At 43.4% G+C, this 27,120-nt stretch overlaps 1 protein-coding gene across 3 annotated transcripts in view; it reads left to right on the top strand.

Moving 5' to 3' along the window:
- abca2 (ATP-binding cassette, sub-family A (ABC1), member 2) overlaps window positions 1–27,120 on the top strand; it is a 91,987-nt gene that overhangs the window by 48,854 nt on the left and 16,013 nt on the right. For all 3 annotated transcript variants that reach the window (XM_080766287.1, XM_080766286.1, XM_080766285.1), the window contains 20 exons: window positions 282–378; window positions 752–925; window positions 2,144–2,246; window positions 3,842–3,956; window positions 8,822–9,012; window positions 10,453–10,603; window positions 11,028–11,232; window positions 12,586–12,750; window positions 14,492–14,672; window positions 15,791–16,003; window positions 16,248–16,444; window positions 16,991–17,164; window positions 17,452–17,648; window positions 18,827–18,947; window positions 19,319–19,633; window positions 20,681–20,902; window positions 21,450–21,552; window positions 21,700–22,025; window positions 23,181–23,394; window positions 24,508–24,613. In XM_080766287.1, the coding sequence (XP_080622413.1) occupies window positions 282–378; window positions 752–925; window positions 2,144–2,246; window positions 3,842–3,956; window positions 8,822–9,012; window positions 10,453–10,603; window positions 11,028–11,232; window positions 12,586–12,750; window positions 14,492–14,672; window positions 15,791–16,003; window positions 16,248–16,444; window positions 16,991–17,164; window positions 17,452–17,648; window positions 18,827–18,947; window positions 19,319–19,633; window positions 20,681–20,902; window positions 21,450–21,552; window positions 21,700–22,025; window positions 23,181–23,394; window positions 24,508–24,613 (3,570 nt within the window). The remainder of the gene's footprint in view (window positions 1–281; window positions 379–751; window positions 926–2,143; window positions 2,247–3,841; window positions 3,957–8,821; window positions 9,013–10,452; window positions 10,604–11,027; window positions 11,233–12,585; window positions 12,751–14,491; window positions 14,673–15,790; window positions 16,004–16,247; window positions 16,445–16,990; window positions 17,165–17,451; window positions 17,649–18,826; window positions 18,948–19,318; window positions 19,634–20,680; window positions 20,903–21,449; window positions 21,553–21,699; window positions 22,026–23,180; window positions 23,395–24,507; window positions 24,614–27,120) is intronic.

The raw sequence follows: 27,120 nt of genomic DNA, 5'->3' as shown, positions 1-27,120 counted from the left end.
GCGTGTGTGGCTGTGTCCGTCGCTGGCTGTGTCCGAGCACGAAATTAGCATTATAGCGTTTGTTTACCACCAAGTCGCACAGCCTAACACACAGACACAGACACACACAGGCCAGGGAGAAGGGCTTGAGTACAGTACAGTACAGTACAGTACAGTACAGTACAGTACAGTACAGTACAGTACAGTACAGTACAGTACAGTACAGTACAGTACAGTACAGTACAGTACAGTACAGTACAGTACCACAACCACTTTGTTGTGCATTGTTCTGATCATTGCAGGTCAGCGTAGACATCTTCAAAGGCTTTCCCGACGAAGACAGTATCGTCAACTACACCCTGAACCAAGCCTACCAGGACAATGTGTCTGTGTTTGCCAGTGAGTTCATGTGTGGTTGTCACAAAAACCCAGTTAATTTTATAATATTCTTTAGTGGTGCAACCACTCCTACAGACAGCTATGTGTGTGTGTGGCTGTGAAAATGTGGTTCCAAGTGAGAAATCAGCAAGAAACTCTTGCTGCCAGTGCCTTCTGGAACTGTCATATCTTCTTAATTTAAATAATTTAATTTGACTTTTTATTCATGCCATTTGTTCCCTTCTATGTTACGTTCGCAAACTTCGCACGTCGGCTGGCTTCTGCTGCCCAATTTCAGTTTTTGCTGACATGCATACAGATATCACACAGGATTGGTGTGTTTTTAACACCACAGGAATCAAACCAAAGCTGTGCATTTTCTCTACCTGCTCAGGTGTTATTTTCCAGACGGACAAAGACGGCTCTCTGCCTCCACATGTTATGTACAAGATCCGACAGAACTCCAGCTTTACAGAGAAGACCAACGAGATCCGTCGTGCATACTGGCGTCCCGGGCCCAACACCGGTGGAAAGTTCTATTTCCTCTATGGTTTTGTCTGGATCCAAGGTACAGTATACTGGGAGCAATGGCTCTTTAAAAGCTTAAACCCTACTGTACATAGGCCGGCAGTAAGTTATCAAATTAATGGCTTAGGAATGCGACAAAAAATCTCCATGAATTCAAGGCTTCATGGGGTGTGTAATTGATAGAAGATACGTAATTTTTTGGGTAACCCTTAACTTCTCACGATGAGTATAGGTTGGTGCCTTGAATGGTTTCCTCCGCTGTCTGTGTGTTAATGTAATGCACATTGATTGATTTAATACATCAGGCATAAATGGACATTTGATTTGTTGTTCATCTGCCAGAGCTGGAAGCAGAACGCTTCCTCTTACATTGGCATGGTTGCTTTAGCGCTGTCTGCAGATCTATGGCAAACCAGCACACTATAAATCAATAGTCCCAAACACAAGTCCACTGGGGCTGAGAATGTTGTGTCAAACGACTTGTTTATTTTATTTGATTATTTATTTTTTATTTCTTTCATTAAGAATAGAATTTGTGTGGGTAAAGTGCTTACTAGCACACACACACCTGTGTGGATACCAGCGCAAGCTGCAGATGAAGCACTTCCTCTCTCCTCAAGTCATTCTTTATTTAGGAGGTAGGAGAGAATAGAAGCTGCTTATTTGACAGATAAATTTGAATTGGGCTTGACAGGGCAGTCGGAGAGAGACATGGCTCATTAAGATGTAAAGTTTAGTTGATTTAAGCCACATTGTATGCTCAAACTGTTTTTTATATTAAATGATACGTTATCTGCTAGTGTTTTAGTCTGATGGGGGAGGGGGACTTTACTTTTTCCTCCTGGCTTATATCTTTTACTGTAGCTAGCACTTCTCCTTTGCACACAAGCTCTGCAAGCTTTGCACATGTACTATATCCTTGTTGCATTTCATGCTCAACTTCTTCACATAACTGTGTCTGTACGTAGTGTCAGTTTGAGTAAAAACACATAACTGTGTCTGTACGTAGTGTACGTAGTGTCAGTTTGAGTAAAACACTTAAACCCTATACTGTGTGGACCGAGGCTCTGTTTTTCCTCTGCACCAAATCTCTTTGTGTTGTGAGCTTTATCTGCTCTTCTTGCAGAATGTTTGGCCATTTTTTTCGCCGAATGTTCACCTAGCTGCTAGGTGATCATAAAGCTGCTAGGGTTTAAGTGGTTAAGACATTTAGATTTGCCTTCTCTTTCTAATGTCTACTCATCTCTATTTCTCTCAGATATGATGGAGAGAGCCATCATTAACACATTTGTGGGCCATGATGTGGTGGAGCCCGGCAACTACGTCCAGATGTTTCCTTACCCATGTTACACACGAGACGAGTAAGTCCAGATGTTTCCTTACGCATGTTACACACGAGACGAGTAAGTCCAGATGTTTCCTTACGCATGTTACACACGAGACGAGTAAGTCCAGATGTTTCCTTACCCATGTTACACACGAGACGAGTAAGTCCAGATGTTTCCTTACCCATGTTACACACGAGATGAGTAAGTCCAGATGTTTCCTTACCCATGTTACACACGAGACGAGTAAGTCCAGATGTTTCCTTACCCATGTTACACACGAGACGAGTAAGTCCAGATGTTTCCTTACCCATGTTACACACGAGACGAGTAAGTCCAGATGTTTCCTTACGCATGTTACACACGAGACGAGTAAGTCCAGATGTTTCCTTACGCATGTTACACACGAGACGAGTAAGTCCAGATGTTTCCTTACCCATGTTACACACGAGACGAGTAAGTCCAGATGTTTCCTTACCCATGTTACACACGAGACGAGTAAGTCCAGATGTTTCCTTACCCATGTTACACACGAGACGAGTAAGTCCAGATGTTTCCTTACCCATGTTACACACGAGACGAGTAAGTCCAGATGTTTCCTTACCCATGTTACACACGAGACGAGTAAGTCCAGATGTTTCCTTACCCATGTTACACACGAGACGAGTAAGTCCAGATGTTTCCTTACCCATGTTACACACGAGACGAGTAATAAACTACGTCCAGATGTTTCCTTACCCATGTTACACACGAGACGAGTAATAAACTACGTTCAGATGTTTCCTTACCCATGTTACACACGAGACGAGTAAGAAACTACGTCCAGATGTTTCCTTACCCATGTTACACACGAGACGAGTAAGAAACTACGTCCAGATGTTTCCTTACCCATGTTACACACGAGACGAGTAAGGAACTACGTCCAGATGTTTCCTTACCCATGTTACACACGAGACGAGTAAGGAACGAGCGTCAACAGAGAGATATTAATAACCGTGAACAGTATTGGACCTTTTTGTCATGTGGTCCCATGGTGGCCTTAAGGTATAGAGCCAAAAACAATTAAGATGAGTAGTAATACGTGCACGGTAATACATGGCAGGACATCACATTCAGTGTGATATACACATCGTATCACTCATATCATTCGATGCTTTTGCATCATCATATTCATGCTTTTTGAGCAGTGCTAACCGCTCCAACATGTGGCTTTGTGTGTTTGAGTCTATTCCTTATTATTCCGCTGTGACATCATGTAGGTCAATACATCATCAGACATCAGATTCAACACCAATCACCATACGTCATCATCAAGGCTGAAACCTTGCCCAAAGTCATATGTCCTAGATACTTCTTGTCTGATGTCACAGGCTGGCCCTATGGCGTCAGTTGGTGCCACGCCGTTCCCATCAATATTCTTTTAGAGATCCACATGAATTGATTTCTATTTACCGGTATATCCTTATAAATTAAAGCTCAGGGGAATTTACACACTACTGGGATAGATACAAATGTCAAGATGTGAAAAATAAATAATAATAAAATACATAAATTCAGAAACGATATAAATTTATCTTGTATTTGCCACTTTTTCGTTTGGTGTTTATTGACATGAGTTTTGTCATGTTCAGCTTCCTGTTTGTGATTGAACACATGATGCCTCTGTGTATGGTGATTTCCTGGGTCTACTCGGTTGCCATGATGATTCAGCACATCGTGGCTGAGAAGGAGCACCGCCTCAAAGAGGTCTGTCTGTCAGGCATTAGTCTTTATTTATGACCATGGTTTGTACACGTCTCAATGTCCCATTGCTTGTCTGTAGTCTAAATGCAGATGGACAATTTTGTCCGCCTCCCTTTCTGTCAATTTCTGTTTTATTTGCCTTCTGTACAGTATACCCATCTGTCCTGTTGTTTGTTGATCTGTCCGTCTGCTTTCCTGTATCTATTCAATGATATGTCCATCTCCTTCACCCTGTGGCAACCTGTAGAAGTATGGTGTCACTCACACTTCTGTTGGTTGAATGATTTGTTTTCCTGTGGTGATATCTTGACCTGATATGAAACCTGTTGGCCGTCAGATCTCTTGGCCCCATTGTGAAGTTACAGTTGGTACCATTACAAACCGCTTGGTACCCCAGGACCCTTAGTGCTCTAATGGTTACCATTTTTGTGCTACAAATAACAGTTGCAAATATCATTTCATTCAAAGGCATTTAAAGCTACAATCCATAAATGTTATGTCTGTCCTCTCCTGTTGAAGACAGTAATTGCTAATGTCACACCCAGGATTCAAAAGTGGGTCTCCTCCATGGGAAACTAAACATCTTCTGCTCAGTCAAGAAAGAGGGGTTCACCACTTGACCTGGGGAAATATTGGACTTCAATGGACTAGATGTCCCACCTTACACCAGGGTCTAAATTTCTCAAAGGATGTATGGAGACCACCTCCAACCACTGCATATGTGCTAGTTACATTGTATTAACTAGTATTACTCTTCCATGCAGATCAGTTAAAATAATGTTTTATTCATTAACATGAGTCTCGGATTGCAGCCTCTTTAAATAACATGTGACTGATTGGTACTAGGCTCCAGCCCATCAACACTGCCTGCAGCCAGATTGCTCACCATGCAGGACAAAAATAGACACATTACTCCTAATTGCTCAGATCACTTCATTTCCTCCCTATACGTGTGTGTGTGTGTGTGTGTGTGTGTGTGTGTGTGTGTGTGTGTGTGTGTGTGTGTGTGTGTGTGTGTGTGTGTGTGTGTGAGAGAGAGTTCTTACATGAGCGCGTGCCTGCGTAATGTGCGAGTGAGGTCAGAAATCACTGCAATTTTTTTTGACTTTACTGTATCTACTATACAAGTGAAAAGTGGTACCCATACTCATTCTTTCTGCTCTATCTCCGACCGAACCACACTTTCACCACACATCTCTATATGCAAAATAAATTCGGCACGCTCCCCGAACTGACATAGGCTATTTTTTAGCCGTTCAAGTGTCTTATTTAATCTGCAATTATTACTTTTATGAAACATTCCTACACGGAACACGGAATCACTGCTGCCCCAACACGGTCAGAAACAAGCCCAACCAGCCCACAAACAAGCCCTTTAAACCACGCTACTTACATACACTACAACTCGCTTACAATTCGCAAACCTGGCAACACCCTGCCTCATACGTCACCAGCTCTGTTCTGTCCGTCGAGCTCACACTCTGTCGCAGCCATCTTGCTTCTTTTTGATGGGCGAGTGGACATTTAATGCAAATAAATTAATTATAGGTCCAGCAAGCAAATCATGATGGTCTGTTTGTGCTCAATAGGTCACAATAACATTCCGAAATTAGGTGTTGTGTTTTCTATGACATTTTCCCCAGTAGTAGTTGCATATCTATCTCAGCTTTTGCCTGATAGCACACATGCTAACGTCAGCAGCATTGCTATTTTTTAGCCGTTCAAGTGTCTTATTTACTCTGCAAATATTACTTTTATATGAAACACGCTGTTATTGCTCAACGTCAACAGCCTACGTCACAATCGTCAGGTTGGCGTCTACCAAAATCGTCATGTTGGCGTCTACTACGCCAACTACGTTCACTTAATGGGGCCAGTCTTTCACAGTGACACACATGTTACATTAACCACGCGCCCGGGATGGTTTCTACCCCTCAATGTCGTATTTGCTGCGCCCTTCTAATGCTGCGCCACGCCTACTCTACACTCACTGCTTGCAGCAGCAGCACTCGCTGGGAGCTGGGTCTGCAGGCGACCGTGTGTGTGCGTGCGTGCAGAAGGAAGGGGAGAAATTATACGATCGCTATTTTGCTTATTCCATCTAAATCTCTTTGTTTACAAAATAAATGACTCGACGATTCCCTTAGTTACATCAACATTGTTCTTTGCCATTAATTGGATTGGGCCGAAACAGGGAATTACCGACGGACTGTATATATACACACACACACACACACACACACACACACACACACAGTCCCGGCTCCCCAAGAAATAGATTAGAATTTATAGATGCGCGATTACATAACAGCTGTGCGTCATTATAGCCACACACGTCTCTAACTTGCGGTCACAGTCGCGATACTTTTCAGTTGTGTGGTACTTTTATATTGATTTAACTGTAATAGAAAGTTCCCAAACTTCCCATCTCCCAGTCACGGAGCTGCAACGTTTCTGACCAGTGTTGCCAAATAAGCGATTAGTAAGTAATGTCATTTAATTTATCAGCAATTTTGGGATTATTTTTGTAGATTGAAAAAATATTGGGCCTCCTTTGCTCTTGCCATGACAATGTTTGAGAACCACTGCTCTAAAACAATAGTAGACAAAGTTTGAGCCACAAACACATTGCTCTCTCTCTCTCTCTCTCTCTCTTCTCCTTTTGTATAAATTAAATAGGCCTATTCATGATTCTGCTTATAGAGAAGTAGCCTATGTTCGTTTGTTTTATGGACTTGAGAGCTACTTTCAAAACGACCAGCATACCCACCAAATAAAACTATCATCCCATTGCTGAAAATAGTGACAAAATGTAATTGAGGGGCCTTTCATATAGGCTACATATAAGACAAACGCACATGGAATGGGAAATAGAGGGGGGAAAATGCAAATCGTAGGCTTTCATTTTTGTTGGTATTTGACTTTGCTACTGATGATTGTAAGCAACAGTATTGCATTGTGTGTTTGAGCTGACAGGCCCTTTTTGATGTCAATCACTCAAGTCATCTCAGGTCATCTAAAGCGGAAGATGCAAAAATCGTTTTTTATATTAAAATTATATATATTTTTACTGCCATGTCATGTGGTCTACCTGCAAAGCCTTTGTAGATTGTGATCTACCATTTGGGCACCACTTAACGTCAGATCAGGGGTTTTTGTCGGCCAGCGCCAACAATGCTCCCCGAAAGCATAATCGCAGCAAATACCGGGCAGTGTGTATGAGCCTTAACATGTTGACTACACTACACTACACATAATAACTAATAACCCGTTTTCAGCTTAAAGCAATTATATTTCATTGAAGCAACTCCTTAGCATTGTTTTCATACCATGGATGTGATAAGAAAATGTATCAAACATAAGGGAAATATTAAATAGTATCGGGTGTACCAGTTTGGCCTTTTCTTTTTTTTCAATGGGGCAATACATTGATTAAACAAACGTTTGATTGATTGAGTTGTACAATGTTATACAACCCTAAACTACTTTTAGAATACACTACACAATACAATACAATTTCAGAACATATAATATTGGCCAATATGTCAAATATGTAAATATTACATATCGCATTGAATGGAAGCGGACCATTTGTAACACATGTTACAAATGACCCGCTTTTGCACGTTTTCTTTGCAGTTGCTTACAGACCAGAATGAACGTGAATTCCGTCTAAACACGATGCAAACTAATGAAGAACATAAGCATGAACACATCCATGTGGATTTTTATTCACCAACACCAAAGACAAAAATTGTAGCACACACAGGGCTGTATTTTGCGTGTCTTAAGTACCAGGTCTTATTCCCTAACTTGAGTAAACTAAAGACCTGGAGGCGTGATCAATACTCTTTGGCCACTCAGAATAGCCAAATGACATTGATCACGCCTCCAGGTCTTTAGTTTACTCAAGTTAGGGAATAAGACCTGGTACTTAAGACACGCAAAATACAGGCCATATACTCCAGGTGTAAAATTATACGCATTTTGAAGGTAAACACTTCAAACTTCCTGGCCACGTAGAGTACGTTGCTGTACACATACTGACGCGATGGCGTCATGGTGGCGTTGACCAATCAAGATATAACGTCCATGTTACAACCGTGAAGCGTTACAACCTTGGCGGCTCTCCCCTACATTTGTTACTAACATTAGGTTGTGGCGAAGTAGAAACGTGGCCAGCAGATACTGTGTTTTGGACAAACAGGCTAGGTATTGGTGTTGATTTGGGTCAACTGGACAAACAGCGTGGTGTTGTTTTGTGTCTGTGTTTGTGTTGGAGCGCCTCAGTGTGGCCGTACAGGTCATGTGCAACCTCTTCCACAGAGAGATGGAGACACTAAATCTCAGCTGGACAAACATGTTTGCATGCATGCATCGCTGCCTTGCATGCTGTGTGCTACTGTTGAGTCTGTCACTTACTTTGACTGATTTATGGCATTGTCTTTCTGTTAAAATCCAACTATGTTAATTTAAGAACTCTGGGCATATAGGTCATTGTTTATTCACTGTGCACACGTGTAGCCTATTGTATGTCAGACTGTATGTCTGTCCCACAGTCACAATCCTTTAGTAATTAGGCTGTGGAAATATTCAGGACAAAACAATGGTACATTTCCAATAACCCATCCGTTACTACATGTGGAGTCAACTCCCGCCATTTATTTCTTCCCATAGTGCGTGGCGAAGTAGCTCTGGGATGAGTGTGCGCGAAGCGCGCACGAAATTCTAGTTTCCCTACAATGGTTGTCATTTGATTTAACGTGAAGCGCATTGAGATTGCACAAGCATCATGAAATGGGCTGTAGTGCAAATAAGGCGTAGAATGAATTCTGGCAATGAATGATGTGTATTGTTTGTATTCTCAGGTGATGAAGATGATGGGACTGAACAACGCGGTGCACTGGGTGGCCTGGTTCATCACAGGCTTCGTCCAGCTGTCCATCTCTGTCACGGCTCTGACGGTCATCCTGAAGTATGGCAGGGTGCTGTTCCACAGTGACCCCTTCATCATCTGGCTCTTCCTCACTATCTACGCCGTCGCAACCATCATGTTCTGGTGAGGAGCTCGTTTTTTTAGTTGTTAAAGTTATTATTTGTTTATTATTACCGCATTAAAGTGTGACTTGATTAGAAAGGTCTAGCTGAAAATAGTCCCTGTAGAAGATATTGATTCACGGATGTGATTCAAATGCCCTATGGTAGTGGTTCCCAAAAGTGGGGTCCGGGGACCCCCAGGGGTCCTTGAGGGAGTTCCAGGGGGTCCCCCAGCTAAATGATAGTTTGGAACCAAATGGACCCTTATGGATCTGTAACTCAGAGAGTGTACAAATGGAACCAAATATTTGGTTCCATTTGTACACTATCAGAGTTAAATTAACATTGATTTTACAATATTAATTGGGGTCGCAGATATAAAAAGGCCATTAAATGGGGATCCGTAGCCTAATGCATGTCAAACTGGGGTTCCTTGAAATTAAACTGGTTGAGAATCACTGCTAGAGCCGTAAAAAGCTTCTCTTATGGGGGGTCCCTGGCATATGTTTTCAAATGGGGGTCCGAGGGCTGATTAGTTTCAATTTGGGGGTTCTTGACATGAAAAGGTTTGGGAACCACTGCCCTATGAAATGTATGGAATGATCCTTTTGAATGAAAGACAAACTATTTTGTCAAGACAATTATGATAGTAAGGCATGTAAGGCTTATTATCCTTTTAGGACACGCCACAACTGCACTACAACAGGGCAATCATTTTGAATGCTACAAATTCCAATAATGTGAATAAACAGTAACTAAAATTCGCATCAACATTAAATACCAGTATGTTGTTTTGGAAATTGGTGTTTGAATAGATGAATAGATGCCCCACATTTCATACAAGCTGTGGAGGAAGTCCACCCTGGTCAAATCACCCAGGCTCTGTAAAATAAATACAGGGACACTCAACACTATACATTTAATTGCATTGCATTGCATTTATAGCTGGTTTTAAATGTACATTTACAGGCCAATATTGTACCTGTACAATCACACAATCAGCAATGTCCTCCACTCATGATATCTCATTACAACTTGTAATTTACAAGTGATCTCCATATTATTAAATGAAACAAGGAACTGATATTGTGTAGATGTGGATTAGTATGATATCTGAAGTTGTCCTGTTGGCCTAGGCTTGAACACCATGTGATCCCTTCTCCTGTGTCTCCCCTACACTGTGCCTTTTCTAGCTTCTGTTGGTCCCAATAAAGTAAGATAACAATGTGTGTCCTTAGAGATAGTCTGGCAGTTCAGCATGACTTGTTTCTCTGCAGCAACATATACCCCGTTCCTGGCCAATTAAATCCTGCTACATCCACAGCACACTCTTGTGTGCAATTCTTAAGTTGAGGGGATGTTATGTTTCAATAAAAAATAAGCACTGAAGTGAATGAACGACCCACTCTTAAAAACAAAGGAAAAAAAAGATTAAACAAGATTCATATCCTGTTGCTTTCAGTTTCCTGGTGTCAGTGATTTACTCTAAGGCAAAACTGGCGTCGGCCTGCGGGGGAATAATCTACTTCCTGAGCTACGTACCTTACATGTACGTAGCCATCAGAGAGGAAGTGGCACACGACAAGATCACTGCCTTCGAGAAGTGCATCGCTGTGAGATCTTTTGCCTTCTATCTCATCACTGTTTTAGCCCATTAAGACCTGGAACACTTCTGCGTCACCTTAGCGTTTAACCACTTTAACCACTATTTTAAGCTTTAGCTGTTGAAAAGAATCGTGAAAATGTGGCGCAAATATTTGAATATATATTCTTTCATTTCATTCTTTCCATTCATGAACATTTCTAACTCAAATCTTTGCTTCTGGGGGTCCCTGGAACTAAATGTTTTGAGATGGGGTTTGCGAACAAATACACATAATTATGGGGGTCCTTGACATGTAAAAGTATGAGAACTACTGAAGAAATGTTATAGAATCTGGTCTCAGGTCTTAATGGGTTCATGTTTTCACTGAACCTCCTCAGGAAAAAAGATCACCTCGCCAACTGATGTGTCCTTGCTTTCCCCATCTCTCCCAGTCTCTGATGTCCACCACAGCCTTTGGCCTGGGGTCCAAATACTTTGCCTTGTATGAGGTGGCCGGAGTGGGCATCCAGTGGAGCACCATCAGCCAGTCACCTGTAGAGGGCGATGACTTTAACCTGGGGCTGTCCATGATGATGCTCATTATCGATGCCAGCGTTTATGGAGTGCTCACCTGGTACATAGAGGCTGTGCATCCAGGTGAGCGACCGGTGTCTTCAGCACTGTTCATTTCGCATTTTTTATTTATTTAGTCTAGTCACAGTGTTTTGAATACAATTTAATTTCGTTTTAGTCATAATATTAGTCATCTGAAAAGTTTTAGTCAACTAAATATCAAGTAGGCATGTAACGATACACTCAACTCACGATACGATATGTATCACGATATGAGGTTCACGATACGGTTTTTCACGATATTTTCAACACAATGATTTTCCAGACAAATGACCATTATTTTTATGATTTATCTTCCCCCCAAAGCTTTTTTCACATTTTTTATTTAACTACATTGCAAAGATAATTGCCTTCCTTGATGTATTAATGAGCATCAATAACGACCATCACCTGGGCACAGTCACAGACACATATACAGCTCCCCTCTCCAGGCCTCTACTGTCTCATTTCTCTCCAAAATCATATGAATATGATGGAATATGTATGTATATATCGATTTTTATTTTTAATAAATCGATACATATCGTCGGGATATAATATCGATTTATCACGATATACGATATATCGTTACATGCCTAATCATAAGATAAATCTACAGTTGATTTTGTCGAAAAGAATATTATTTTGGCTGGCCTTGATAATGGCTGATTTTGCACTTGGTTGCATGCTGGTTACAAGTGTTGTGAATGTGAGCTTGTAGATCTGCTATTTTCAGAGTGCAACCAAACATAAAATGGCTTGTGTTTTAGTTCTGGATCTCTTCTCCACTAGTCACTCCCTAATATATATATATTTTTTAATTTATATTTAGTCTAGTTTTTATTTTTTACGAAATTGTCAATATATTTGGTCTTAGTTTTAGTCATCATAGCTTAGTTTTTATTTAGTTTTCGTCAGTGAAAGAAATATATTTTTCGTCTTATTTTTTGTCAACAAAATTAACACTGGTCTTCTGAATTGTCATTTTGTCATTGTTCAATTTGTGGTTTAATTTCTTGTTTAATTAAAGTGTTATTTGTGAATTGAACTGAACAGTAATTATAATAATTAATTGCATTTTTATAGCGCTTTTCCAAGTGCTCAAAGCGCTTTACAATGGTTCATTCATTCATACATTGGGAGGTGAAGCGGCGAACAGTTGACGCCAGCGTCCTCACTTCCCACATTCACACACCAATGGTGGCAAGCTAACACCGACCAACTCATTGGAGGCAATGTAGGGTTCAGTGTCTTGCCCAAGGACACTTCGACATGTGGACAGAAGATGCCGGGATTTGACCTACTCTACCTCCTGAGCCACAGCCTCCTGTTATCAATGTAATTATCAATGTAAATAATTATGTGTATTTGTCACCTTTCTCTCCTTCTCTCCCACAGGCATGTATGGTCTGCCCCGCCCCTGGTACTTCCCCCTGCAGAAGTCCTATTGGCTGGGCAGTGGGCGGGTGGAGACGTGGGATTGGCCATGGTGTGGAGGCGGAGCTGCCAGGCTGAGTGTGATGGAGGAGGACCAGGCGTGTGCCATGGAACACAGACGTTCAGGTACTGAGTAAATATTACTGAGCTCAGGACCAGAGCATAATGAGCGGAGTGGAGTGTGTGGAAAATCTGCTCTTTGCTCCAGACGGCTTTTTTCCCGCTCTGCATTCACGCTTGTTGATTCCCTCCCTGCTGCACAGCTGTTTATAATGTGCGCAGCACGTCTCTGTCTGTGTTTGCAGCGACCATAGGCAGCGACTCTGCCTGCTCCAACGTGTGGCTCCGAAGCCACTCCTGCCGCATTTTAAAACCTGCTCTCCGCTCAAATAAATCAGACCCGTCGGGGGGCACGGTGGCACAGTCGGTAGTGCTGTCGCCTCACAGCTAGAAGGTCCGGGGTTCGATTCCCACTGGGGACGCTGGGGGCGTGTTCTCTCCTCCGTGTCATCAGTGCCCATTTTCCCGGTGATGTTCCTCTCTATATGAAACTGTGATAACAGCCAGCACACAATATATGACCTTTTATTTACCTTTCCACGGACAGAGCAACTACATTTTATTGTCTTCTCAGTTTCATGATATTGTTGAGCCATGCACCTTGTGACTTCTGTTTAATCTGGAGTGCTGCAGGCATTTAGTGCTTCCTCATCAGGCTAATTAAGGGAGTTACCTCTGAGCTTTAAGCATCTTCCTGTTATAACATGGCTCACTGACCTCGGCTGCCCACCTTTTCTAAATGGTAAATGGTGCATATACTGTACAGTATATAGCGTCTTTCTCCAAAGTGTTTTTCAATGTGTATAACATTCAGATGTTCACACACCCATTCACACGCGAGGCAGAGGCAACCATGTAAAGCCCATCACACACCGTCTGCGACCGCCGCGCGTCAAAACAGCCGCCTCCATTATTTTCAATGAACCTATCGCACACCGGCGGCGTCCGACGCGCGCTGACGCCTCGCCTGGCGCGCCAATAGAACCAGTTATATTTTCCAGGCGCCGCGCGGCAACGCGTGGAGCTGCGTCGGATGGAGTCGGTGTGTGTTGGGCTTAAGGCACCAACCTGCTCATCAGGAACAGTTAGGGGTTAGTGCCTTTTCAAGGACACTTCGACACTAAACCAGGAGGAGCCATGACAGATTACAAGACGGCTGCTCTACCTACTGAGCCAGTGCTGTGTGACTATTTGATCAGAATCAGGTTTATTCTCCATACATTTACTAGGAACTTGACTTGGTTTACTTGGCCCAGTATACTGTACATCGACAGACAAGTATGGACAGACAGTATACAGCACTATTTACTTACATAAATGCAAACTGCTGCTGTTGAGATCAGAAATATGGTCAGCAGATCTCCCCATTCCTCCATGTAACAACAAAACTAGTGTTTACCAAATGGAATGGACAGTTTACACATTATTATTCCAATGTATTATACAAAAACTTATGAATATGTTTTTGCACACTAATTTCCCAATACAGAGGCAAATTATATTTTTAGCATGTCATTATAGGCAGATTGTTTTCCCCCCACACAGATATACAAAATCACTACACATCTCACATTGTAATAAAATGGGCATTTAATATAGCAGCCGACCTGGGCCGGCTTAGTGCACAGCAGTCATCCAAAGGCAGGCCCTTAAAGAAAGACCAGACTATTGCATTTAAAGGCGCTGAAAAGCTATCCGGGGACTGCCGAAAAAGCACTGTATCGGTTTTGTAAATACATGATCAAGTAAACATTTTCAGCAGCAAATGTCTAATGCGTGCATCTTTCTCTTCTTTGCCGTCACACAGAGGAAATGCGTGGTATTGAGGAGGAGCCCAGCCATCTGCCCCTGGTGGTGTGCATAGACAAACTGACCAAAGTATACAAGACTGGCACAAAGCTGGCCCTCGACAATCTCAGCCTCAACCTCCACGAGAATCAAGTGGTGTCTTTCCTAGGACACAACGGGGCTGGCAAGACCACTACCATGTGAGGGACCGAAATATGTGCATGTTTCTCCATGTTGTATGAGAAGGCTTGTGTAGTACAGTAGCCTCAGAATGCTGAAAGGGGTTCCCCTCTGGCTGAGCAATCCGCGTGGCTGTTTCCCCACGCGGGGGGCTCGACCAACATCGGGTTTCTCAGTCTGGAGAGGGGTGGATGTAGCAGTAGGCCAGCCTGAAGATCATAGTCTTCCTTTGCCAAGGAGGGATTCCCCTTTGGATGCGCAATGGATATTTGGTTTCCTTTTTGTATTCATTAAATAGAGCTGGACTTTCATCAACAGAGACAGTGTAGAGGAAGCACAGGAGACAAAGCTCTGACAGCATTTGATCCTGGCAGGATAAGGAGTGGTTCCAGAGATGGGTATCTCAACCAATGACTGGGCACACAGACAAAGCCTTCTAGTAATGTAGCCAATCATTTGGCAGTGGCACAGACCCGCTGTTGAAAGATCTGAGGATGTTTTTATGTTGGTAACATGCAAGCGACATGCATAGCTCCAGAGTATTGGTGCTGTACTTCAGATTCAGCACAGTGAGCTTGTGCAATGTGCTTGGAAATAATTAAAAAAAAGATTATAATTCATCTCACTGTCACATAGTAATAACAATATTGCTATAAGATTTTACAGCATAATACGAATAGCAGCAGTACCTACCAGACCACCGACATGATTGAGCTGAAGCAGCTACGCCAATCACAGCTCACCTCGTTCTGCTAAGCTCACGTTAGCTCGTTGGCACATCATTGCTGCTTCGTTAGCTAGTAACTTGCTATCCATAGCAACAGATTGCCATTATTAGACCCTGTCTTGTTGTATTACATCAATTGGCTAATTTAATTCACATGGTGTCCCAGTTCTAAATTAGTCTCAGATTAGACCAGCTAGAATGAACAACGGCAGTATTATGGATTCCCAGCACAAGAGTTAATTAAGTACCACTCACTGAGTTGAAACTACCTTGTGTCATTTCTTTACAATGCCCATAATGTGCTGTTCACCTATTCAGAATATAGTACTGAATGTATTAATAACATACTATATTAATTTAAAAAGAAAATCATCATCACTGACTTTCTCTCCTGTCCCGGGCCTGTCATAGGTCAATTCTGACAGGTCTGTTCCCACCCACCTCTGGCTCTGCAACTATATACGGTCACGACATCCGCACCGAGATGGAGCGCATTCGTCAGAACCTGGGCATGTGTCCACAGCACAATGTGCTGTTTGACAAGCTCAGTGTGGAGGAACACCTGTGGTTTTACTCCAGACTGAAAGGCATGGCTGAAGAAGACATACGCAAGGAGATGGACAAGTGAGTGTCTACTCTAGTCTACAGTATCTAGTTTTATACTATCAAAATAATGATAAAGGGATCTTCAACATGCTCTCTATATCGTCGCTGTCAGGCAGAAACCGTGTATCTGCATATTTGGGCATATTTTTGCTCAATTCAAGTGTGTTTTCTTTGCTTAATGTTTTGTGTGAGCACATTGAATTGCCTCGTTGTTGAAATGTGCTATACTATTACAAACACAGTTGCTTTGCCTTGTGTCCAGGATGATTGAGGACCTGGAGCTGTCCAACAAGCGCCACAGCCTGGTGCAGACTCTATCCGGGGGGATGAAGAGGAAGCTGTCCGTGGCCATAGCCTTTGTCGGGGGGTCCAGAGCAGTCATCCTGGATGAGCCCACAGCCGGAGTTGACCCTTACGCTCGTAGGGCCATCTGGGACCTCATCCTAAAGTACAAACAGGGTGAGCTGGAGGGGCTGGATGTGCCCAGAGTGTGTCCTTGTTGTGCTCTCCTCTAACTATTCAAAAACAAAGTGAAGGCCTCTGCAAAATAAGGTCCTGTTTGGAGTCAAAGACACAGTTGTGAAGAAAGACAAAGTGGGGTGGAATGTGATCCATAGTTAGAGTGATTGGACTACAGTCTACAGCCTAGCATATTGTAATCCAATCCAATCCACTTTACTTTTTAGAGCACTTTTTTTTTATTGATGAAAAGACAGAGACAACAAAACAAAAAAAAGGTCAACACGAAAAAAGAAAAAAAGGAGAAAGACAAAAACAAGGCTGCATTTTTCATATTACAAGATACATTTTTAGAGCACATTTAAAACAACAGCGTTGAACGAAAGTGCTGTACACTCATTAAACAAATAAGAGTAAAAGTATATTAATGCAGTGTGTGTGTGTGTGTGTGTGTGTGTGTGTGTGTGTGTGTGTGTGTGTGCGCGTGTATGTGTGTGTGTGTGTGTGTGTGTGTGTGTGTGTGCACATGTGTCTGCTGTGTTTCAGGCCGTACCATTCTCCTGTCCACCCACCACATGGATGAAGCTGACCTGCTAGGAGATCGTATCGCCATCATCTCCCATGGAAAACTGAAATGCTGCGGCTCACCGCTGTTCCTCAAGAGCACCTACGGAGACGGATACAAACTCACTCTGGTCAAAAAACAGAGTGACGGCAGAGGTGTGTGTCTGTGCGTGATTGTGCGTGTGTGGGTGTGTGTGTGTGCGCGTGCATGCGTACGCCGTGCGTGCTTCCCTCCCGTTTTCTGAAGTTGAGTAGTTGCCTCAAAATTCTCTTCAATTTGTTTCCACGTTTTGCCTTTGAGCCATTTTTTTGGCACTGTTGGGTTGTTGTTTTTCTCCCAAAGTCCCTAACTCCCCTCTCTCATTCCCACTTCTCTTCCCATGTCATTGTCCTCTCCTCCCTCCCTCCATTCATCATGTCCATGGTGCCTGGCGGCTCCTCAGACCAGGGCACGGAGCTGCAGCCTCCCTCCCCGCTCACTCCGTCCTCCTCCCTCTCTCCCTGCTCAGAGGCGCGAGTCACACAGTTCATCCGGCAGTTTGTGGCGTCCTGTCTGCTGGTGTCCCACTCTAACACAGAGCTGTCCTACGTGCTCCCCTCAGAGGCGGTCAAGAAGGGCTGCTTCGAGAGGCTCTTTCAGGTATGTGAACAGATTGGACGGACCTGTCTATTATAATAAATATGAGTACCGTACCCATACAAAGCCAGAGGAACCGAAATGACCAAATGCCGACGTTCTTATTAAAAGTTGTATATTATTATTAAATAAGACTAAACGTAGCCTGCTGTTGGTGCTGCAGCGCCGCTGCATAACGTGTGAATGTATAATCCCAAAGTAGACCAGTCAATCTTTGGAGGGTTAGACAGGGTTAAATACATTAAATAAATCCACGTTTCCTTTAGATGTGTAGTGTGTAATCTTTCTTCTTAGCCATTGCTAATCCACCGTTCATTTATATCGCAGCAGCAGTTTATAATTATCTTCGGCTTGGAGTTTCCATTGTGCTTTGCACTTTGCAGAGCATAACGTTCAACACACTATCACAACTCGATTGTTTTACCAAATGTGATCCACTAAAATGTTACGTTAGCATACCCTAACCTAACCCCTAACTCTAACCCTATATAGCAACAATATATGATATAACTTCCCTGATGTCTTTTGTTGTTGTTTGTAAGACTTAGTTGTAAGTAGCGCCTACTACCTCAGTAAAGTCATGTGACGCATTCATGCAAGGCACGCACACCACGCAGGCTCCCCCTGGCCTGAGGAGGAAAAAAGGGTGGTGATTGACAGCTGGGACTGCCCATCACCAGGTCCACTGGAGTTGTACTCATTACCTGAGCACCGAGACATACGGGAAAATGAAAGCCTGGGTATCGAGGCTACTTCTTAAAAACGGAACCGGACCGGGTTGGTTTGGACCCTGGGTATTTTCGGATCTTGGGCTTACCCAAAGACGTAGAAGTGTAGGGTTTAGCCAGGATGGGAATATATATGGGTGGGGGGAGGTGTTGAGAAACACTAGCCCTACGCCGCCATTTGACCCTTGCTTGCCTTTGAGGATGGCATTTGACTCCTAGTGGTGTCATTTGTGTCCTGCCCGGCAGAAGGAGAGATGATACACTTCCGTTTTGTGGTCTCTCTTCCATCATGGCAGTATCAGTTAAGTCATTCTTTGTCTAGGCCTCTATTGATGGCTTGTGATTGGTGTGAGGCTGCAAGCCTCTATTGATTGGTATGGGCCTGTGCTTTATAATGGTTTGCCCGTTGCTCAGGTATTTTATGTTAATGTAGTGTTATGTCTGCCCACGTAGGCCCTAGAGCAGAGCTTGGACAGCCTGGCCCTGACCAGCTTTGGTGTGATGGACACTACGCTGGAGGAGGTGTTCCTCAAAGTCTCTGAAGAGGACCAGTCTCTGGATAACAGTGATGCTGGTGAGACCCCCCAGCAGCCTCACACACATGAGCTCTAACTCTCTGGCACTCACGTCTGTCTGCTCTAATTTATTTGAAATTAGTTTGAACCGTCAGTGAGTGCACCCTCCCCTCTGCCACATCCATAAGGTTTTGTGGGGGTTCATAAATTAGTCATGACACACAATCAGAAAAGATTTCTGCTGGATATGCATAGTCTGAGTTAGTGCTGACGTTGAACTTGTTTTTTAACAAGTTATTTATCTTTGCTCTCAGTTAAAATGCTAATGAGCTGTCTCTCTCTTCCTTCTCTCTCTCTCTCTCTCTCTCTCTCTCTCTCTCTCTCTCTCCCTAAATCTCTCTCTCTCTCCCTGTGTTTCTCTTCACTCCAGGATCAGATATGAAGGATTCCCCGGGTGGCAGTTCGACAGGGAAGCCCACAGTGGTGCCAGGGCCAGGTGTTCTGGGATCCCCACAAGGCGATGATAGTGTACCGTCAGCAGTGCCCCAGGGACGTGAGAGACCAGAGGTGGAGCTCAGTAACCTGGTGATGTGCTCCCGATTGAGCCAGAGCCAGTCGTCCCTGAAATCTTCCTCGTCCATCGGGTCCGTGAGAGGTGACGAGGGAGGACTATACGCTGACTTCTATGGAGACTACTGTCCCCTCTTTGAGAATGGGCTGGAGTCCGACACTGCTAGCCTGAGGGGTGAGAGACAGACAGAGACAGACAGACAGACAGACAGACAGACAGACAGACAGACAGACAGACAGACAGACAGACAGACAACAGTAAGAAAGACGGAGAGAGACAGTCAAAGAGACAGAGATATGGCAGTGTCGTCTTAACTGCCTGTTTACTTTCAAATAATTGTCTCTTAAAACAATTTAGCTGCCTTTGACGGAGTATTCCGTAAGTTAAAATCCAACCATTGTCTGCCTTTGTCGGAATTCTCCGTCAATTAATGTACTTTATCGATATGAAACGGTTTCACTGAAAATGTACTTTTAACACCGGCCCGGTTGCTAGGCAACGCCGTGCATACCCCCAGCACCAGGAAACCCATAGAGTCGCATTAGGATCTTCTTTGGCTCTTTTCTCTGAAACTACGAGTGCTGTCCGTGGTGATGATCATCCATCCGAGGTTCGGATCTGATTTGTGATTTTTCATCGCAACGTGATTGACATATTAACGTTTCTGGCAAAAGATAAACATTGTCAGCTAATGCTAACATAAGCCGTTTCTTACAACGGCGGTCTGGCCGGGAAAACCGAAGTGAAAGTGACTGAAAATGACCAATTCCGGCTGGCGCAGCTAATGTGGCCACACCCATCAGTTAATTAAGTATACATAGTTTTCACCTTAGCACCACCCACCTGAAGTTAAGACGCACCCACAGCTGTTGTATGATAATAAGGAGAGGGGCTGGTCACCAAAGCGGTGTATTTCGATTGGGCCTTTTTACTCAAAAATACACAGGGAATACATTTGCATATTATAACCTCACCTGGGGGTCTATTATTAGTGTAATGTTAACTCCATAGACACATACAAAACAGAAAAAGTGCAAAACTATGGCACTCCATCTTTAATAAATGCAGCTGTTGAGTGATAGAAACACAAGCAATAAAGTACCAGTTTCTCTAGCGTTTTGGCAGACCGTATTGATAATAATTATTGATACAGTAGGAATAATGGTTCTTCTGGTGTATTCTTATTGAGGCCCCCCTCAAATCACTTTTCACTCCTACCAGGTGATGCAGAGAACCCCTCATCCACGGAACCTGGGGTGCTCGAAGGTCAGGGCAGCTTTAAGCTGGAGGGCTGGTGGCTGCGACTGCGTCAGTTCCATGGCCTCATCGTCAAAAGATTCCACTGTGCCAAGAGGAACACCAAAGGCCTCTTTTCTCAAATCCTCCTGCCCGCCTTCTTCGTCTGCGTGGCCATGACTGTAGCACTGTCTGTACCTGCGATAGGTAAGAAGCCAGTATGAAGATATTATAAGAAGACTAGAGTCCAAAAGTCCTCTAGTCTGTGCTGATTCTTACACGTAATTGGAGTTGGCTGAAGCGTGACTTACCACTCTACTTGAGAAATGCTGTGTCTGTTGCGAACTTTAAGAAGCTGCTAAAAACCAAATGTTGGTTTGCTTCAGTGATTATTTCTATTTTTTGTTGATTTCTAGGTACTGTTCTGTTTTTATCTATTTCTAGGTACTGTTTTTGCTGCTCTGTTTCTTATTTCATCGTCGGTTTATCTTTGATTGTGATGTTCTTGTTTTATTATTTTATTGTACAGCACCTTGTAACAACTGTTTTGAAAGGCGCTTTATAAATAAAATGACCTTACCTTACCTTAGGAAAAGCCATGAGGTCACCAAAGTCAATAGGACTCATCCTATATATGGCAATCCAGCTAGTAGTTTTTGAGACGTTTGCGACTAAATTGTTGAACAGACCGACCAACTGACAAACTGACAGAGCCTTGGTGGACCTGCAACTTTTATCCTCTTGTGTTCTGCAGGAGATCTGCCCCCGCTGATCTTGTCCCCTTCTCAATATCATAACTACACTCAACCTAGAGGCAACTTTATTCCCTACGCCAATGAGGAAAGACCGCAGTACAGGTCAGATGCCCTGAAATGTATTTAAGACCAATACGCGTAAGAATTTCCCCGGATGTATCACTTGCGTATTTATCTCATGTGTCTTTGAGTAACTGTGTGAATATCTACGAGTATCTTATGGATGGACCTGTATTTTGGTTCTGTCAGGAGTAAAGTTTCTCCAGACGCCAGTCCTCAGAAGATCATCAACACCTTGCGTCTACCTTCAGGCGTGGGTGCCACCTGTGTCCTCAAGACTCCCTTCAACAGCACACTGGACCAGCTGGCACAAACCCTCAATCCCAACGCCAACGACTCCAAGACCCTCGCTGCCCGATACTTTGACTCCATGTGTCTGGACTCCTTCACACAGGGGGTGCCCCTCTCCAACTTTGTACCCCCACCCCCCTCCCCAGCCCCCTCAGACGACCCAGACCCACGCTTTGAGGATGGGCTGTGGAACTTCACAGCCGCACCCCCTACCACCATTCACGGTGAGTCTGCCAGTCCATGTCCGTCAAGTCATGTTTATTGTATACAGTAGCACAGTTCATGCAGAAAATACTGTACATGCACAAATACGGTATGTGCAGAATATTAAAAAATAGTGTCAATTTCAGTTTGAAATTAAGTAAAAATCTGACAGTCTGCATTACGATTCATGTAAGTCATATGATTATCATCATCTGGGTTGGTGAGCTGAGTATTTTCCCCAACATTAATGAAACATGTGTTGGGGAAATGCAAATTGCTCTGGTCACCTGGAATCACTGTTGCAGAATGCACAGCAGCAGCGTTTCACCATAGTGTTATTATGGTAGCCTATTCCTATAAATTTTTATTTATGCTGATTATAAAAATGTTATGCTGTCATTATACAATGACATTCAGTATTTTAACTAATTTATTGCGGCTAGCTGTTAGCATAAACCCCAGTTCCACTTCCAGGTGCCACCATACGCGTTCACTTTAAAAAACGGAGTTTGCCCGCCCCCACACACACTCGCTACACACACTCAAGTAGCCTATCATTGGAACAAGCACACACTGTTTACCTTTCGTCAGAAGCTTTTACATGGCACAGTGTCGCGGTACAAAGGCACAAATTAAATCCGAAATTTGGATGGCAGAATATCCACCAAGGACAGCGATCCTGGAGTCCAACTTATGGAGGTTTGAAAATCCTTCTTTCAACTGCTTAACACCGTGATTATATTTTCAATCCCATAGTTGGAACGGTGGGGCGTCGCCATAGGAACCGGACCAATGTTAAACGCTGCTGTGGGACTCCATTATATAGACGGAGTATACACTGGGGTACGTATATATACGGACCTGGGATATGACGCTACCTAGCGTCGGGGTACATATATATACGGATATGGGAAAGAAAGAATTAAACTCCTTTTATATCTCTTAAATCTTAAAGATCTGTAGGCGTTGACTCCCCACACAGGTAACCAATTAAATAACCTGCCGATCAGAGCGCTGCACTCACACAGACATTGTATACACATTTCTAGACAAATGACGGGCAAGGCAAGCGTATGGGCAGCATGTTTTTTCCGATCCATTCTTTAAATCTGTGTTCACCAAGTGGTTTCTCAGATGTGTAACTCCTTGTGGGCCCCCTTCCTTCCTGTGATCAGAGCCAGTGACATCTCCACCCACCCTGCCCCTGTCCATCCATGAGCCAGTCCGATGCACCTGCTCCATGCAGGGCTCGGGCTTCTCCTGTCCCAGTGGGGTTGGAGGACGGCCCCCTCTCATCAAGGTGGTAACAGGGGACATCCTCGTGGACATCACCGGTCGAAATGTCTCAGAGTACCTCCTCTTTACCTCAGACAGAGTGCGCTTGCACAGGTGAGACCCTTGTAATTAATATACACAGATGTCTGAATCTGAATTGTATAGGACTTTGTTTTAATAATGGTATGACTGTTATCATCTATTTGGCTGCTATCAGGGAGGTGCTATAAATAGTTTTATCCAATTATAGCTTTCATAGCTACAGTATAAAATGTTTTATCCAATCTCATCTTGTATAACATGGCCTCTTTGAAATCTATATCTGATGTGTGTTTGTTTGTTTGTTTATATGTACTGTATGTATACCGAAAATTTGATTTAATTGTCCTTATGCAGACCGACTGATTGTATTAAACAACGTCAAACTCGCCAACATTGCAGCTGTACGAAGCTTGACTTATCCTCTTTCTATCTGCAGTGTTTGTTTCATAAACATCCACCGTAGACATGTTATGAACTACTTTCTGTCAAGAAATTCCTTGCAGATGATTATTTTGTGTCAGAGTTTGGAAGCGCTCACGTTCAGCAAAGCAACGTCCTGCTGCCTCCTGCATTATGTGAAAATTCAAAACAGGTGGTGCGCAGGGCCATTGGGTGATATCCAGCGAGCAATTCCAAACACAAAAACTTAGAAACATTATCATCTGCAAGGAAGTAAAGTAGCTCATAAAATGTCTACAGTGGATTTTTATGAAACAAACATTTGCGGATAGAAAGAGGATAATTCAAGGTTTCCGTACAGCTGCAATGTTGGTTAGTTTAACATCGTTTAATACAATCAGACAGGACTTTTCTGTTTGGATGTATGGGCTGTCAATGGCAAATTGCGGCTAGTTGCCACCGTGCCATTAACTTATAAGCAAGATGGCTGCATAAGGTCTATGGAACATTACTGAGTATTTAAGAATGATGTGGTCAACAGATTTATCTGTCCATGACTGTTTGATAGATTGATTTTAATAGGACTCAAGCAACCACTCATGACAGCAGGAGGCCAAAAACTATCCAGAGGATAGCACTTGAAAGCATTACAAAGCACGTATTTCCACAGTGGTCCTGTAAACAATAATAATACAAACTGGTAAAATGTGAGGGCATATTGTTCAAATGAGATTTTTGCATCTCATTGTATTCACTGTCTTGCATTGTATTTACTGTTGTAAACAGATATGGAGGTATAACAGTGGGTAACATACAGAAATCAATCCCAGCATCCTTTGGGAGGAAGATACCACCCATGGTTCGCAAGATAGCTGTTCGCAGATCAGCTCAGGTAAATGTACAATGAATTACAATTATATAAACAATATTGATTTCTTTAAGCTTTTCTCTTTTTTTAGTACTAGTCCTTACCCGTTCTGAATATATGAACAGCAAATCATGTTCAGTGTGCGATGTAATAGATCACATTACTGATAGGGGGGAATTGTTTACAGATGGTCTTGGGAAGTTGGGTTGGGCACAAAAGTATAGGCTAATTAAATGCTGTAGTACAATCATAAGTACACCATTGATGTGTGATGTAAATATGGTGGTGATATTCTGCCTATAAATGGAAGTTATTGAATATTTTCAAGTTCGGTGTTGCACTTTGTAGACGGTCCCTAACCGCTCACCGTCTGCTGCCCATGGAGATATAAGCTATTAAACGGTGAACGCGGAGGTTGGCTTTTTGGGCTTCAAAGCAAGTTGTAGTTTGTTCTTTATATAATCAGGATAAGAATTTTATGTTTTGTGTGATTTAGGAACGTGTCGTTGTCATTGCATCTGTCTGTATGTATTTTGTCATTGTGTTGTTCCAACGGCACGGGATCTGTCTTCCACAAACGTCTCCATTTGGCCACCCCGAGACCCCGACAAATAAGCATTCCGTTGTGATCGTGCTGTTCAGTGTGTCACGCAGCCACGCTGGGTGCGCGCTGGGCTGTAACCTGTCGTTGTCGTGCCACGCAACCCGGCCGCGATGCTTCCCCAAAGAAGAAGTTATGTCGACTGACACAAGAGTAGCTGTACTATGGGTCCGAGTTGTTCTCCTCGTGTGAGTCTGATGAGAATGTTGCGCCGGAAACTGTGTCCCAGTATTTATCTGTGTCCGTTCCAACATGCATTTCACTGGTGACATGTGATTTGCGGGGAGATGAGTTGTTCAGTACCCCCCTTGTGGCCGCGGTGCGGTTGGATTATTTCATATAAATGGGTATAGTACTGTAAATATGACATGAATATGAATGCAAAGTAGTGGTTGAGGTGCGGACAGGCTAGCTGTTGGTGTTGTGCATGGTGAGATGTGTGCAAACGGTGTGGTTTAGTAGGAGAAGACGGCCAAAGGATGCAACACACACACACACACACACACAGCGCCAAATTGTATAGGGCACTCTTTGTTGTGTTGCGGCGGTAGCTAGAGGAAGCATGCCAGTGGGTAACGGTGAGAACGGTGGCCTGTGATGCAGGTGTCGCTAAGGGGCGGAGGTGTGTGAGGGTGCGAGGTTAATTCACTAATAAATTCATTATTAATCATTAATGTGTCAAATCGAAGAAAGGGCTTCGTTAAGACCTCCATATTCATATGGTCAATGCCTGTGTGAAAAGTGGGAGTGATTGGTGCAGGCAATGAGGAGATACGGCGGTGTTTCTGACAGACAGACAGACATTGTTAGGGCCGATTCATACTCCTGTTTCGGCGCTGTAGTGCCGAAATGATTTCGGCTCGTCAGAAAATTTCAGTAGCACCGAAGAGCCGACTTTAGGACGGTACCCGCCCCCCCGAACCTCAAATGACGTCAAATTGTAGGCTCTACAGCGCCGAACCGACTTTTATTCGGCTCTAAAATAGGAGTATGAATCGACCCTTAGAATTATAGTATGATGATTATAGTATGATTATATATTATGATCCAATGATTTATAAATTACTCTAGCAATTTGGCCTCCTTTGTCTTTGTGTTTAGCTCAAGAAATAATGCAGCTGTTTAAAAACTGCCAAATGCATTTCATATCTTCTATCAAGGTTCCCGACTCCCTATTGATTTGTATTGTAGTAGTAAGCCATGCCGAGCCATGAGGCCCACAGGGCAGGAACCTATCTTTTGTTTCTGTAGCGTGAGGCCCACAGGGCAGGAACCTATCTCCTGTTTCTGTAGCGTGAGGCCCATAGGGCAGGAACCTATCTCCTGTTTCTGTAGCGTGAGGCCCATAGGGCAGGAACCTATCTCCTGTTTCTGTAGAGTGAGGCCCATAGGGCAGGAACCTATCTCCTGTTTCTGTAGCGTGAGGCCCATAGGGCAGGAACCTATCTCCTGTTTCTGTAGCGTGAGGCCCATAGGGCAGGAACCTATCTCCTGTTTCTGTAGCGTGAGGCCCATAGGGCAGGAACCTATCTCCTGTTTCTTTAGCGTGAGGTCCATAGGGCAGGAACGTATCTCCTGTTTCTGTAGCGTGAGGCAGCTTGATGTGCAAGTACACCCGTATGACGCTAGTGCCAAGCAGGGATGCTGAGTGCCAAGCAGGGAGGCACTGGGTCCCAGTCTTTGGTATGACCCGTCTGGGGATCCAACCCAAACCTGTGTTTATTTGAACTTAATTAATAAAACCCCTGAAGATCTCTAAAATATAAGAGCTTCCATTGTTTGAATCTGCCTTGTTCCTACAATCCTAGCAGTATTATCTGCCACTGAGGTTAACCTGAATCTATTGCAAACATTATGCCAGTGTAGTGTTGATATCTTATATCATGAAATACTTTAGTACTTCTGACTGGGAATGCTTGCTCCAGAATCA

The sequence above is a fragment of the Protomyctophum bolini genome (assembly GCF_963924005.1).
Source record: "Protomyctophum bolini genome assembly, chromosome: 6".
Taxonomy (NCBI): Eukaryota; Metazoa; Chordata; class Actinopteri; order Myctophiformes; family Myctophidae; genus Protomyctophum; species Protomyctophum bolini.
This window is presented reverse-complemented; position numbering and strand designations above follow the sequence as displayed.